The sequence below is a fragment of the Lycium ferocissimum genome, chromosome 7 (assembly GCF_029784015.1).
Source record: "Lycium ferocissimum isolate CSIRO_LF1 chromosome 7, AGI_CSIRO_Lferr_CH_V1, whole genome shotgun sequence".
Lineage (NCBI taxonomy): Eukaryota > Viridiplantae > Streptophyta > Magnoliopsida > Solanales > Solanaceae > Lycium > Lycium ferocissimum.
In genome coordinates, this window is record NC_081348.1 from 30,892,424 (window position 1) to 30,906,993 (window position 14,570).

At 35.6% G+C, this 14,570-nt stretch overlaps 2 protein-coding genes across 3 annotated transcripts; one reads left to right on the plus strand and one right to left on the minus strand.

Moving 5' to 3' along the window:
* The first annotated feature begins 1,740 nt into the window (after window positions 1-1,740).
* On the plus strand, window positions 1,741-9,632 carry LOC132064330 (uncharacterized). Of its 2 annotated transcripts, XM_059457278.1 has the most exons (9): window positions 1,741-1,900; window positions 2,988-3,089; window positions 3,185-3,230; window positions 3,965-4,040; window positions 6,162-6,528; window positions 7,380-7,629; window positions 8,012-8,254; window positions 8,342-8,461; window positions 9,075-9,632. In XM_059457278.1, the coding sequence occupies exons 1-9, from the start codon at window positions 1,829-1,831 to the stop codon at window positions 9,521-9,523; spliced, it is 1,725 nt and encodes a 574-aa protein (XP_059313261.1). In that variant the 5' UTR covers window positions 1,741-1,828; the 3' UTR covers window positions 9,524-9,632. The 2 variants fall into 2 exon arrangements, with proteins under 2 accessions (XP_059313261.1, XP_059313262.1); XM_059457279.1 differs by lacking the exons at window positions 1,741-1,900; window positions 2,988-3,089 and having other exon boundaries at window positions 6,150-6,528.
* Window positions 9,633-11,784: 2,152 nt separating this feature from the next.
* LOC132062704 (F-box protein At2g40925-like) lies at window positions 11,785-13,793 on the minus strand. Its single transcript, XM_059455226.1, has one exon. It carries the CDS (start codon window positions 13,101-13,103, stop codon window positions 11,964-11,966), a length of 1,140 nt encoding a protein of 379 aa, XP_059311209.1. The 5' UTR covers window positions 13,104-13,793; the 3' UTR covers window positions 11,785-11,963.
* Between the last annotated feature and the right edge of the window lie 777 nt (window positions 13,794-14,570).

Below are 14,570 nucleotides of genomic sequence, written 5' to 3' on the forward strand. Positions count from 1 at the left end.
TCTTGATTCATAAATAATAATTATGACAAGATATTACAAAATATCTTGATTCCTCATGATACGGTGTAGACAATAAATTACCATTTGCTACAATTACAAAAGATTATAGATAATTAAAGAGACATACAATGAAACTTTATTGAAATTTATGGTTCGTTAAATTACATTAAGTCCGTTATAAATCATACGTCTTTAAAAAATAACGCGCCTTTCCTACTAAACTAAATACATTAAAAAGAAATGACACAAGTGACCGAAAGAAAAAAAGAAAGACGAAATTAGTTTTTTTAGATCAACATCGAACTCAAGATGTGTATTTGTTTCTTTTATTCATTCATATATCTTTCATCTCAAATGTAAATCAACAAAGACGTGAGGAAACTATATAAAGGGAGTTCGCCAATCAAGTGGTTGCAAGTTTCACTTCTTATGACACTAATTGTCATGAAAAATGTAGTAATCTTTTATTTTGTGACCCCTAAGATAAGTACAAAAAATAAATTTTCTTGGTTTATTTTAATTAATTCTTTTTAAAAGTAAGCATTCAATATTATAAATCAACAAAAGCACACGCCACTCCAAAGGAGGATAGAGATTAGAGAGTGGAGATTAACCATTCAAACACTAATAAGATGTTGCTGTTACGCCAAGGACAATTGCATTTGCATGTTAGATAAAAGCTGAAGCAATCTCATGCCAAAATGATGAGCCCTTTGGCTTACTTCTAGGATTCATTTTTCTTATTGATTACTTGCTGCTTATCACAGAGATTTGGTTTTAAGAATATGCTTCCCAGATCCCATTCATTTTGAGGCAAGTATTAAACCCTACAAGAATAATTAAATTCGGGCATATTTCCTTTTCACAAACTTTATGCCAGAGAATCCAAATTATTGAATATTGGAGTTGATCGAATTCAAAAGAAATAGATAAATAATAATAGTTCATATAACTGATTCCAATGAGTTTGAAATTAAACATAATTGTCATTATCGAGGATGACAAAGCTTAATTTAAAATTGTTGGGATCGAAATAACAACAAATCAAATCTTAAACGACGATTAATCAAACAACAAATATAAGTATACAAAATGAGATATAACACTTTAAAATAATTTGGTCAATTGACCTACATATAATAACACTAATATAATTTTAGATTATCATTTGGGACAAAACACGTGCCTTTCTCTCTTTTATTTACTCAGAATTAAGTACAATTCTATTATCGACATGTTGATAACTGATAAGTTGATTGCTTTCTAATTAAATTTATCCCTTCCTCTTGTTTATTAGAGAAAATTTGTCGTTCTTGAATGGTAAAAGTAGCACCAGTCATTACTTACACCGTGAATGAATTATCAGAAAAACTACTATATATTACATCGTAAGTTACTTACTGACTTACGCCATGAATTAAAATATAAACAATATAATTTGAAGTATGCACTTGAGAAATGAAGGTTCAAGTATATTTCGAACAATTGAATCAGTACAAATTAAATATGCTTCTATGCGGCTTAGTAGATAAGCATATTTGAACCTTTTTATTTGTCTAAAGGTATATTTGAGACAAAAATAAATTATTTTTATGATCAAAGGCAAATAGGTTAACGAGTGACAAATATAAGACAAATCACGCCTCTAGGATAATTTTCACTATTTTTCAATTTATTTTGTACTGTAAGTCGTTCTCTAAATGCATTATACATATATTTGGGAAAAATATAGGGTGGGCTTTTCCCTGTCTTCCTATTTCGTGTGCCACTTCCTTGCCTTTTTTTCTGTCAGTGATTTTGGTTAAAGATTTGTTGTTCCTTTGCAGATATGAGAGAAATCGTTACTATTCAAGTTGGGAATTATGCCAACTTCATTGGCTCTCACTTCTGGAACTTCCAGGTATACCCCTTTTACTGCTAAGCATCTAAGAAGCAGCTTAGTTCTGTTTAGCTGTTATGGTTAGTTAAGTATGTAGGTTTATCGAATGACCATTTTCTTGTTTTAAACAGAAGTTGAGTTCAAGACAGTCCTTTCTTGCATCTTTTGTTTACTTTCAGCATGTGTACTGCTTGTTATGAAACTGTTATGTAGTAGTTCATTTATTTCGCTGATAAATTTGGCAATTTGTGTTGGATTTTTTTTTTAGTTTGTGAAACGGAATAGGGTATCCTGTGAAAGGGGTTTTGAGGGGTTTTGAATGTTATTCAGCCAAGGTAGTGAATTCCTCAAAGGTTCTGTTTTTGCAATTTTAAGGTGAGTTATTTCATACAAAATGCATTGTTTTTCCTTACCATGATGAATTCAATGGCTGATAGGAGCTTTGCAATTTTAAGATGAGTTTTTGCAAAATTTAGAATGTTGCGAGGGCTGCTATGATCTTTTGCTCCCCCGAGCTTGCTGCTGGTTGAGGGCTTTTTGCTTTTGTGTAATTATTTTCTCTTCCATGTAGTATTTTGGTCTAGCTACAGCTATGGGCATTACAGAAAGAATAATGTGGGACCCGAAAAAGAAAGAAAAGAACAAAATGAAACAAAAATTTCAAGGGATTATATGAAGTTTTTTTCCCTGTGATCATTGTTTGTGATACCATGTCTGATGAGTTAAATTACAAAATCATTAAGTCAGACACCTGGTTTCAGTAGTTTGTGTCTTTGTGAAGCACCACATTAATTGCTTAACAAAGGATATGGATTTTGATTATACCTCCACCTGCTGAGTTTGAGTTAAAGTGGATGCTCTCTTATCTTTCAGGTTGCTGATTTTGTTAATCTTTTCATCTCCTTCCTCCCCCCCCCCCCCCACCCCCCACCCCCCCACACACACACACACACAAACACACACACTCTCTTTTCTTGAATAAGTTCCCACTGGACTAGTTGAATATGTTCCTAATACTTGGTTGTAATTCAGATAATAGGCTGCAAGTTGGTGAAATACTACTGATTCTGCTGACTAATATACCTTACTTAATATTGGACTTTTGAAGGATGAATTACTTGGATTGGCTGAAAGCCCTGAAAGTGATCAAGTATTCAAAAATCACAGTCTTGATATGGATGTGTTGTATCGTACTGGTGAAACTCAGCAAGTGAGTTATCTGATCATAAACTCTAAAGTGGATTTTGTCTTTGCTATATAGCTATATTATATCTTAGAGTTACTCTCACACATTTTTGCATGTAGGGCCTCCTTACATACACCCCTCGAATGGTCTCAGTAAACTTTCAAGGTATATTATGTTGGCACAAAGATCTGTTTTTCTTAAGCACCATGATTTGGGGTTTATTTTATAGTGTTGTCTTGGAACTATATTAATCTACTTGGTACTGCCTATTGTTCCAGTTGGGAATCAGAGTATGTTGGGCCTCAAGCTAGTTTCAGTATACAGATCTCTTAGGAAGTTGTACCTCCATATCTTCTACACTAGAATATTTAGCAGTTAGCTTGTATGCATATTATATAGCAGTTAACTTATAGGTTTGGTGAACTCGATCTGTTTTCTTATTTTTTGTTTTTACACTTTTGCCGCAGACTTACACCTTAGGTAGCTTAACTATTATGTTCTTAAGAAATGAGCAGCTTATGATTGAAGAGTTGGTCAAGCCAGAAAATGCATTGCTTGTATTTTTCTGCTATAGCATGTATACAATATTCAAATTATTATTGCATAGGCTTAAACCTCAAGTCTACTTTACTTATGTCATCTTAACTACTCATCTGTTGACCAAAGGAACCTGTTCTCCGTGAATAGATATGCACAATATGTCATCTCATGACTTGAACAACTACAAGGCCCTATCACATTCTTACCTAATTTATGGATCGTTCTGCTGTCACCAATTTGTGAAACCGACAAGCAGAGGGAGAAAACGATATATTTTCATATTATGCTCGAGAATATATAGGTCCTCAATCAGTTAGTTGATCTGACGGATGGTCTTTTGCACATTTGTGACATAATAGGGTCCCTTGGATCTGTGAGTTCACGTGGATCGTTGTACAATCAAATCCCAGCCAAAATCTTGGATGTCATGACATGGTGAGACTCTAAATCTCTATGTCGTTTGATCCGTTACTCTGTGTTTAATAATATGCCACAAAGTGAGTAAGGAGTAACATGTTCTCCCGCTCATCCTATTCTCCCTGTCTAAACATAGAGGAAGAAATAGTTCAATAGAAAGATAAAGGAGAAGAAATAGTTCAATAGAAAGATAAATGCAACACAAACAAGGGGTTTAGACTTGCAGCTGTTTTGTTACATCTCTTTCCTTAATAAGTGCGCCAATTGATTCACACATTCTTTTTTTCTTGAATAAGATTGATTCACACATTCTTACTGCTTGCTGATATTGCTTTGGAAATGATTGTTACAACAATTAAAGTGTAATTGCATGTAACTGTTTCAGCATCCCTGAGTCTTATATCCATAAATCAATGGCATTATATGATAAAGGGGCCTTCTGCTTTTGATTACTACCTTGAAATATATCATTCCTGGTGTTTAAGTGTAATTCATGGAATTTGCTTATGCCTTCAATGATCCTGATCATTGCAGAAGTTTAATTTGGTAATTACTTTTAAGATACTGCTCATGTTAGGCAAACCTTTAAGTCTAATATGTATTCACCAGTCCAGTTTGGTGACAAATCATTGCAACAGTCTACTTCTGATTCTGAAGGTCAAATACCCTCTTCGACAAGCAACCACATTCATCTATCAATTAATTCCAACTATCTACACATACGAGAATTTTCTCTTCTCCGTATATCGGGGCTTCCCCACATTGATAAACTTATTACTTTATCTATATATGGAAAAAAAAAGAAAAAGAATATCTCTTTGCAAGAAATGTACGAGTAAAATAAAAAATGTTCTTTTAAGACTCTTTACATCCATCTCATTTTTCTGGAACAATCTTTAATCTCCAACGCGTGATTGCCTCTTTTGTTGTCCTTAGTATCACCCGTGCTATGTTGAACAAAAAGAATACAATGTTCTAAATCTCGCGGCTATCCTGCAATGAAGCAGGATGGTCCGTGTCCTCTCCTGTGTTCCTTATGCAGGAAGCACCAAACATTCGTCGCCTTTTCTGCAACTTGTTTGCTGATAATAATGCATTCCGCACTGCAGATCGAGTGAAAATTGATTCTGATTAGTTATACTGAACAGCTCACTGGGATTTTTGGTGACCATTCCAGTTTGTTTCTCTTACAGTTTCAACAGACAAGTTTGAGCTTTACAGAATATTCTTATGAATTATTTAATGCCTTGCAATTAGCAGTTAATTCCCGGAATGCTGTGTTTTCTTGAAAAAAAGTTGATAAGCGCCGTTTTGCTCAGAGAAATTAGTCAGATAGTTTATTTAATTGTCTAAGATCGAGCTAGAGGTGAGAGTGGAGTGGGAATTACTTGAAAGCTCCTTTTGTTGTTGAAGTGGTTGTGAATCAAAGAGTTGAGAGGAGGTAAACAGATTGGTTTAGAATGTTTATATGTAGGCCTGCTTCATATAGAATAGGTTGAAATTTAAAAGTCTAGAAAGATAGCTTGCACCTTATGAGTCACATGCTTTTATCTTTAAGTGGACAACTCTTTCATGACATGACAAAGTGATAAATTGGCAGCCAAGTTGGTGAAACTAGGGGTGAGATTACAGAAATTACTTGGAATGATTACAGTTGAAGCATTACAAAATTAGAATGGTTCCTAGATAACGACGGGAGACCCTCATGGCTACAACATAAGAAGGATATTTTAATAAGTTCCTAGATTAACAACAACAACGACAATGCCCATGCCCCAATCCTTGGTCATTCGTCTTCTTAGATACTGACTGAAGACCCTCATGGCTTCAATATAAGAAGGATATTTAAGTTCCTAGATCAACAACAGCGACACGTCTTCTCCTCCTACTCCTCATCTGGGAGATGCAAAATCAGTATAAAAAACGCCCCTTTATCAAAAAACCAATAAAATCCAACTAGACATTTACATATCCTACATTACTTGTGATGTTGGAGGTATATTTCGGGGCGGGGGTGGGGGGGGGGGGGGGGGGGTGTGTGTGTGTGAGGGGAGGGGAGGGGGAGGTTTGCTTTACTAATATGATATACATAAGTTTGAGTGGAACTATATGAATGAAAATCTCCAGACAAATGTGCAGGAAGGGTAGAGTCACAACTCAAACATCTGAACCTTTTAAAAGGAATCTCTTCTTGCAAAGCTTAAGCAAGGAAGGACAGGAGAGCATGGGCAGAGCTAATGATTTAGACAATGTGAACAACAATTCTCAGGCAGAAATTCAAGATAAGGATATCGTTGAATGTTTGGAAAGTGATGTTCAATATTGGACAGATTTTTCAAAAGTGCACTATCATCCACAGAGTTTGTATGAAGTAAGTGGATTATGGGCAGATATTCAGGATTTCGATAACTATGGACTCGGGAAGGAGGCATTTTGTGGGTATCAACATGGTGAAGAAATAGATGACAGACTTCGCTTTTTCATTGAAGAATGTGATCATATTCAGGTACTTGTGATTGAAATCTCTAGACTTCTATTTCATCTGGTTGGCTAATTGTTGTTCATAAATCTCCTCAGGTTTGTAGGCAGATCACCCACCTAAATTTTGTTCCGTCTAATGATTCTGATTCTTCCCAGTAAGATAATATTACTATTTTCTATACATGTTTGACAGCATTGCGTTTGATTGGCTTATAGCTTAAAGCTGTTTGTCTTAGTAAGTTTCTGTTTTGACGCTTTGAACTTTGTCCTCACTGACTTTAATGTCAATACAGCTTATAAGCCAACTTATAAGCCAATTTAGTCCCGTTCTCTTTCACGGGACTTTTATTTTTTGATATCATTGAAATCACCTGCATACCTTGCTTTGTGAGGTATCAGCAGGTTCAAAACTCCGGGGAATATGGTCCGCCCCTATACCCTCCTCCAAACTTAAATACCAGACTTTTTGTCCATGGGTTTTGAAACCGTGATGTGGGACAAGCCCACATTTCATGTGTTGTGTCCTTACTGTTGAACCAAAGCCCTGGGGGCAGCTTCACAATACTGCCATAATATCTTATCCTTTGTCAGATTGGTTTACTGACTTAATAACCTTATAAGTTCATCTGGTCTTCAACAGTTCCGTTATAGCAGTTTGAGTATCAACTCTTTCAGCCTGATACCAGTAATGCGACTTTGTATTCTCCCCCTTGCTTTCTGAGATCTTGAATCTTGTGCTCTTTTTGGACTCAACTGGTTTTATCTTCCTTTACTGCCTAATATGTATTTCTGTATAAATGCCTAAACAAAAATCATTTCACCTGCACTTGTGTGTTCTCGGAAAGAGGAGTTAATTTTTTATTCTGTCTGTGACAGGGGATCCAATGCATTGTGGATGACTCTGGAGGGTTTTCTGGTGTATCCGCAATGTTCCTGGAAAGCATTGCAGATGAGTACCCAAATGTCCCAGTTTTACTATATAATGCACGTAATCCTAGCTTGCACATGGAACCCAAAGGCCGCAAGCAAGCTATCTCCCGTAATCTTCACGATGCAGTCTCATTTTCAAAGCTGTCAGAGCTATGTAAATTAATTATCCCTGTTGGTTTGCCCTCCCTAAGTGGAAGTAAGTACTGCTATTCTCTAGTTAACTATGTAAATCCTATGTACTTGAAATGAACTGGGGATTCAATAATTGTTGAGCGAAAGCATGGGTGTTAAAACTTGTATATTTAACAGCAAAAAGTTAGGAAATCATGTGTTTTCTTTTACCAGTTCATTCACTGGATCATAAAACTGGTGGGTGTTGTATAGTTGGTAAAGTCTTTCTTCGCATGTATGAACTTGTGTCTTGTTTGTCTACCTTTGTCTTTTCTAGTAATTGGTGCAGGTTGTTAACTTCTGTAACTGAATCTTATGACCTCTTACTCTGTATGCTTCTCATATTTTAATCTCTTATCTGAATATGAGTTCACGTGGCTGATACTTGCATATATGTAACTATCTAGGTAGGGCTTCCCAGTTTCTCAGCATTAAAGACGAAAAGCCTTACCACTCCAGTGCAGTGTATGCGTCTGCAATGCACTCATTTAGTCTCCCTTTGAGGATGAACCTATCTGGGCCATCTGCAGAATCAATCTGTACGTCTGGTGCTCTGGATATGCATGGGATTGTACAAATGTTAGCAGGTCAAACGAGGCAGAACATGGTAACTATATTGGATATTGCCATGCCAGCACCTTCTTTAAGTGGTATGCTTTCGTTTTCTGGCATTTTATTTTTCTAAAGTCACTGTGCAATTACTTCCACTCCTGATGTTGGAAACTCTTTTGCCCCAGGAGACCGGGCTCAGCAGTGCTTTCTCGGAAACTTGCAGCCCTTAACTCCGGACGTAGCAGAAGATGTTGAAGATTTCCATGCAGTGGAAACTATGAACATTCACGGAGCAGTTACATCTGGTACTTGATGTGATCTTTAGCATATTTCTTCTATTTTTAACATTTGCTTTTCAATCTTCTGATCCTATTTACATCTTGGTACATAGTTTGACGATATGCGTACTGGCTTCCTCATCTCCTTTTGGATTTCATCAGCTCAAGCTATAACACAATATGTAAATTTCATGAAGTTAACCTGGTTTGAACAGTAGGATACAGTACTGGAAAAATTACTGATTAAAATGTAACTTTCAAATCCCTCCCATGAAAATTGAGCTTTTCACTTGTAAGTCTAGAGACAATGGACAGAACACAACAAAGAAAAGACTGGATGAGATGCTCCAGTGTGTGATGAGGACTAAACCTCAAAGGTAAAACCAACCTAAATAGTGGATTATGTTTGGTAGCAAAGCACTTCAACATGTTTTACTCTAAACAGAATAGTAGTTCCTAAAGGGAGCTTGTAACTTTAACATGTGAAAGTGAGATGAATAAATGCCCACCTGTTAAAAGCATATTTGATTCTTCAGTGTGTTCTAGTGGCCCCTTTCTGTTGTCATCTTCTTGTTTATAGCTTGTCCAGACTCCAGAGATACTTGATCTGTTTAACTGTAGTTTTCCATGTAATTTTCAGGAAACCAAAGGGCCTCAATTAATGAAGTTAAGGATGCAGTTGAGGCTGCTTATGACAATTCAGTCACAAGGCCTAAATTCTCACACCTATCCGCTTCAACTTGTCCTCTTCCTATACCCTTGCCCTTCCCTTTGATCTTTGGCAATAGGGTTGGCCAACACGGCGAGCTATTGGAAACCGCGATTTCAGGTTCTTCATCTAGGGGATCCCTTGAAGTCCATTCCATTCCTATGGCGACAAGATTACGTTCAAGCACTGCTGTTTTGCCCTTTTTGGAAAGTAAACTTGGAAATCTTCGGAGGTTTGGTATCGAACGAGGAGCCCTTGGGGCACCATTGCTCCAAAGCTGGGGTTTTAGTAAAGATGAAGTGGAAGATATGGGAGAGGTACTGTCTAAGATGGTAACGACGTTGAAGCCCTATACTCAATATTCCTCTGATTCGGATTGAGTTTTCAAGGAACATATTTTTATTTTTGAGTGCTAATGGGATGGTTCTTCCGGGCATAAGCAGTTGTACACTCTTTTTGAATCGGTCATCTTAATCCTTCCTTTTTCCATTGTTTTCTTTTTTGGGCGTTAACTTGCTTTAGCAGATGAGTTAGAGGTGAAGAGGCCCCTTATTTTGTTTTTCCTTTTTCTTTCCGGAAATTAATGTGACCATTTCAACCTTATTCCATGGCAAGAGAAATCCAAAATCTATCTTATTGATCAACAACAACATACCCACTATAATGGGTATGGGGAGGGTAGAGTGTACGCAGACTTTTCCCGGAGGTTGTTTCCAATAGACTCACGGCTCAAAATCTTATTGATCAAATGCAATGTATAACTTGGTAATTCAACTGAGCATGCCAGTTATCATTGTGGCGGAAAAGTTAAAACCGAAAAAAGAAAAAAAAAGAAAGAAAGAAAGAAGAGAATACCAAATAAGCAAACATGTCAGAGTTTATACATACCAAAATATTATTATGAAGTTATTGCACAGGGTCGTTTCAAATATCTAAAATGCAAGGAATAAATATCCTTTCCTGGTGTTTTGCAGAGAAATTTTAGTTTTTTCTATACCTAATTCAACGAGCACAATTCCTTTTTGACCCTCTCTAGCCATACCCAGTAATAGTATGAACTTGGAGGTTCAATTGACTTGAACGACACAGACTTTCTGGAGATCATTATCTTAGAGACTTACCCGTCTATAGCATTAAACAAAAAAGACAGGGCAATATTTGAGCGGAACACCTATAAGACATTTCATTGCATCACAGAAGCACTAATTATTATCTTTTCACTAAACATGGCGTCAGAATTTGTGAACACAAACGTATCAGCAAGTCAGCCCAGTGTTTGGAAGGCAGCTGCAAGATAAACTAGCTCGCTCTCGTTGCTCTAAAATTTCTGTTGTTATTCTGACAATGTTTTTTTATATAAAGGTACATCAATGAGATCTCACAAGGTTGTTCAATTCAATTTGCATCACCAGATCACAGAGGTAGTTCGCGATCAACATGTGACTTTTGCAAACCGTGACCTTCCCTTTGCAGTATTCTGAAAGAAAAATTAACAGAAAATAAAACAAAGAACGGTCTTGAGGCGTGAAGATTCGACTGTCCTTAAAGAGTTATCGCTCGTATTCAGATTTTGGGGAAACACAAACGATTCTCTTCAGGATACAACAAAGCCAAAATATACTTGCAGATTTTTCTATACTACTTCATTGGGAATTCTTGTTTATATAGGCAACCATTAGACCCTTTCAAAAAAGGTCTAAAAGGCACCTTATCAAATTAGACCCTTTTCGTAAAAAGTTTATTTGAATTTTAATTTTAAATTAGGCCTTTCGTAGTTAATAACCTTTTTATTTCGTAAACAGACACATCTGTTTATTCAGATTTTAATTTAAAATTCAAATTCAAATAAACTAATTTTCTGTCACAGAAATAAAAATAATATATTTAATTTAAGATCCGACCCGACTCGTGCCCAAGGTCCAAAGTCCAAGTCATTAATATATAATATAATTACTTACGCACTTTAAGAGTATATACTTATCAAAGTACATAATGTGACAAGGACTTTTAAGGGTCACATATAACTCTTCCACCACCAATGTGGGAGAGTACTTATATTCCCAATTAGATATAGCAAGCTATCCTTACAGATTCATCATATATCCTTAAATGGAGGACTAGACATTGTGTTTGCGCAAACTGTTTGTAAGGAAAATGCTAAGTAACAGAAAAGTTGAGGTTTGTTTAGTGACAGACAGCTGTAGTTCAGAAAGACACTCAGATACATATGAGTCAAGATTGGCATTGCCGTTGACATTGTTAAATTTGCATTTCTAATTGACTTTCTGCAGATCCTTTTAGAGCACTATAGAAGCAGGGGATATCATTTGAAGCTGGACTTGATGAGAGTGAAGGCCATATTAGCAGGTAATTCATCTTTTGCCTCATCATCCATTTAAATATCAATGATTAGAATTTCACTTTTCTTATCCTTAATTTGACATCCTGACGATGCCATCATATTGTATCTTAGAGGAATTCAGCGTCGCGGTCGGCAGTTATTAGAAGAAAATTTCTTCTGGATTTTACGCTTCAAAGGTATCTGAGGAATAAGGTCAAAAGATCACTAATTCTTTTGGCTAGCCCACAGCCATACATGGAGACAGATATTCATATATACCACCAGGGTATATTTATTCAAATGTCGAGTAATAAAATTTAAACAGTTGAAAACCAGATAATGAAATAGCACAGAAGATCAAGGATGAAGCTGAAATAAAAGAGGGAAGTCCATAAAACTTATTTATATCTAAGTCATAATAAATAGGATACTCAACAAATGTTATTAGAAGAATTAAGAGACAACACCAGCTTGACAGTCTACAGAAGACGTGGCCATTGATGCCACTCATAAGAAAACAGTTTGAAGTGTTTAGTTCTCCACCAATATTCTCCAAAATCATGCACAAGTTCTGGAATATCCGTTTCCATGTCATAAGAAATAACCTTACCTCTTACATCCAAATAAAAGATGCTGGGAATAGTAGGATGAATGTCCATGTTCTGCACCTCAATATGTAGAGACCCTGTAAGTCCAAAAGGAACTGTAGTCGCGACATTCGTTTCATACTGCTTAACCCACAGTGCATTTCGACTACGAATATTGCTCTTGAGTTGCCACACTGTTATAGCTGTCTTAACATACGATGCAAAATAGAAATCCCCACCTGAAAATCCGAGAAAATAATTGGCTATAGCCGGTACCATCTCTCCTGGAAACTCCAAAGCCCAGAAACTCTTGTTCACACTATCATAAACAGTGATTTGTGGTCCTTGATCAAGCCAACAGAATACTCCGTCGATAACACCAGCTGATGCTGATTTCATATAGTTAGAAAAGTACGGTCTAAGAGGTACAGCAAGAATTATACTGACAGTCCACACATTTGTCTCGGATGTGAAACTTTCAATTGTTACATTGGACAGTGAAAACCAATATCGAATTACAGTAAAGGAAATGACATCTTTATCAGGGTCATCTACCTTACAAATAAATCCAACAGTTGGATCATTCATCTTGCTTTGAGTTTTAGGAAGAGCCACACTCTGCCTCGTCGCAGGATTATAAACATAATAAACCCTCTGCTTATTGCAAAGTAGAAAACCATTGGACGATGCAACAATATACGCGGTCCTGCCAAGAAAAGTGACTGACTGATCTAAACAGTCATCAATAGCTAGTGATGATTCTTCTGACGAGAAGAAGAACTGAATTTTCGAAGGTTCACAGGTATCCCGAGCCTGATAAAAGAAACCAACTAGATAAGGTTGAGGCCTCCATAGTTTAGAACGACAACTATAACTCAGAGATGAATCAGAAATGTACTTTAGCCAACGCTTGGATACACATTTAAACTTTGCCAGAGATTTCGAAGGCAAATGATGCAATATGTTGATTATGATATCCTCAGAAATCTCCACTGCACAAAGTTTATCAGACAATTTGCGCCGACGTTTCATACTAATACTAATATTTGCAAGTTGCAACTACTAGTACAACAAATGCTCAAATTGTGTCAGTAATTCTATTCTACAACCGTAATTCATAGTACAAAAAATTCAGCAAAAATGCAGCAATTTAGAGTAGAAGATAATAGGAAAACCTCACTTTCAAAAGTACTGAATGGTCACAGAGATGGAGATTTTTATTTTTGATAAGCAAAACCAAAATCTCTTTCGGAATTGAAGCCGTGGAATGCTCTTATTAGGTGACGGTTACTTACGTAGGTTTATAGGAGTTCTTATTAAAGGGGATATTTTTTGTACTTATTTATGAGAATAAAAATAAAGTGGATCCCGCCACTCCAGCCAAATCTTCAAATTTTAACCCTATAGTACGCACAACACCCCCTTTTCCTCTTTATTTTAATTGTTTCCCATTTTTGTTTTATTTCTTTCTCTAATGATTCTTTACAATATTCTATCATGCATTTTCCCCAGTTATGCTTCATTCTTTACTATGATCTTTTTAATTTATTTAGTCAAAGGTTGTCCAAATGTTCATTTATAAAGCGCACGTCTTCGTGCATGGGTTATTCAAAATTGGAACATTATGGATTTTGTGTTCGTGATTGTAATTCATCGTGACACGATCTGTTTAATTTACCGGATTCAAAATTTATTAGTTTCATTTATTTAGTGGTCTTTTTAAAGGGAAGACACATTTTTTTTATATAAAACTAGTTTTAGCGTACGTGCGTTGCACGTGTGTATTAGCGTCAATTAAAAGAATTGTATACAATAAAGTAAATTATGTAAACTAGAAAACAACATTAAATAGATGCAACTTCATTTATATGAGAAAAAATGTTAACCAAATTTAGCTAAATCAATAAAGAAAAAGAAATCATGCCATACCGAAATCCTTAGACATATAATGCAAAAATTAATAGGATAAAATTCTAAAATAGAAAAATGATAAAAAATATAAGTTCAAACATCACATACATTTAATCTCAATATTGATCTACCCATGCGTAGCTTCTTCCTCTGCGTCTCACAAGTCACAAGAATATTATAATCAATTTGTACCAACATATACAGTCCATTGCTAATTTATCCCTATGTTTGACAAATGCCTATTTTGTTTGTCGTTTCTTTGCACTTTTTAAGTTTTTTTTAATCTACTCCAGCATAAGTGTATTGACAATGCAAGTCCACTCCTTTAAGTATGTTTCTTAAAAATAAATAAATTATGAGACTTGTCTTATTTTATTTTTATTTTCTTTGATGTTATTTTAATTTTATTGTATTTGATTATTGATATATATGCCTATGCTAATTTGTATAATTTGATCAAATCTCCAAGCGAGTGATTTAAAAGTTGAGTTAAAAAAGAATAAGGGGGAGTATATATAAAATTTATGATAAATAACAACCTTCTGAATTTCTTTTGACATTAAGGGGATTGTCTTTTCTGGCATCATT

What these genes read in the sequence shown, in the direction of transcription:
- LOC132062704 (XM_059455226.1), bottom strand. Translation starts at nt 13,103, where the DNA reads ATGAAACGTCGGCGCAAATTGTCTGATAAACTTTGTGCAGTGGAGATT.
- LOC132064330 (XM_059457278.1), top strand. Translation starts at nt 1,829, where the DNA reads ATGAGAGAAATCGTTACTATTCAAGTTGGGAATTATGCCAACTTCATT. An exon ending in GCCAGCACCTTCTTTAAGTG is followed by an intron (nt 8,255 to 8,341) that starts GTATGCTTTCGT and finishes CTTTTGCCCCAG; the next exon opens with GAGACCGGGCTCAGCAGTGC. An exon ending in TCACGGAGCAGTTACATCTG is followed by an intron (nt 8,462 to 9,074) that starts GTACTTGATGTG and finishes TGTAATTTTCAG; the next exon opens with GAAACCAAAGGGCCTCAATT.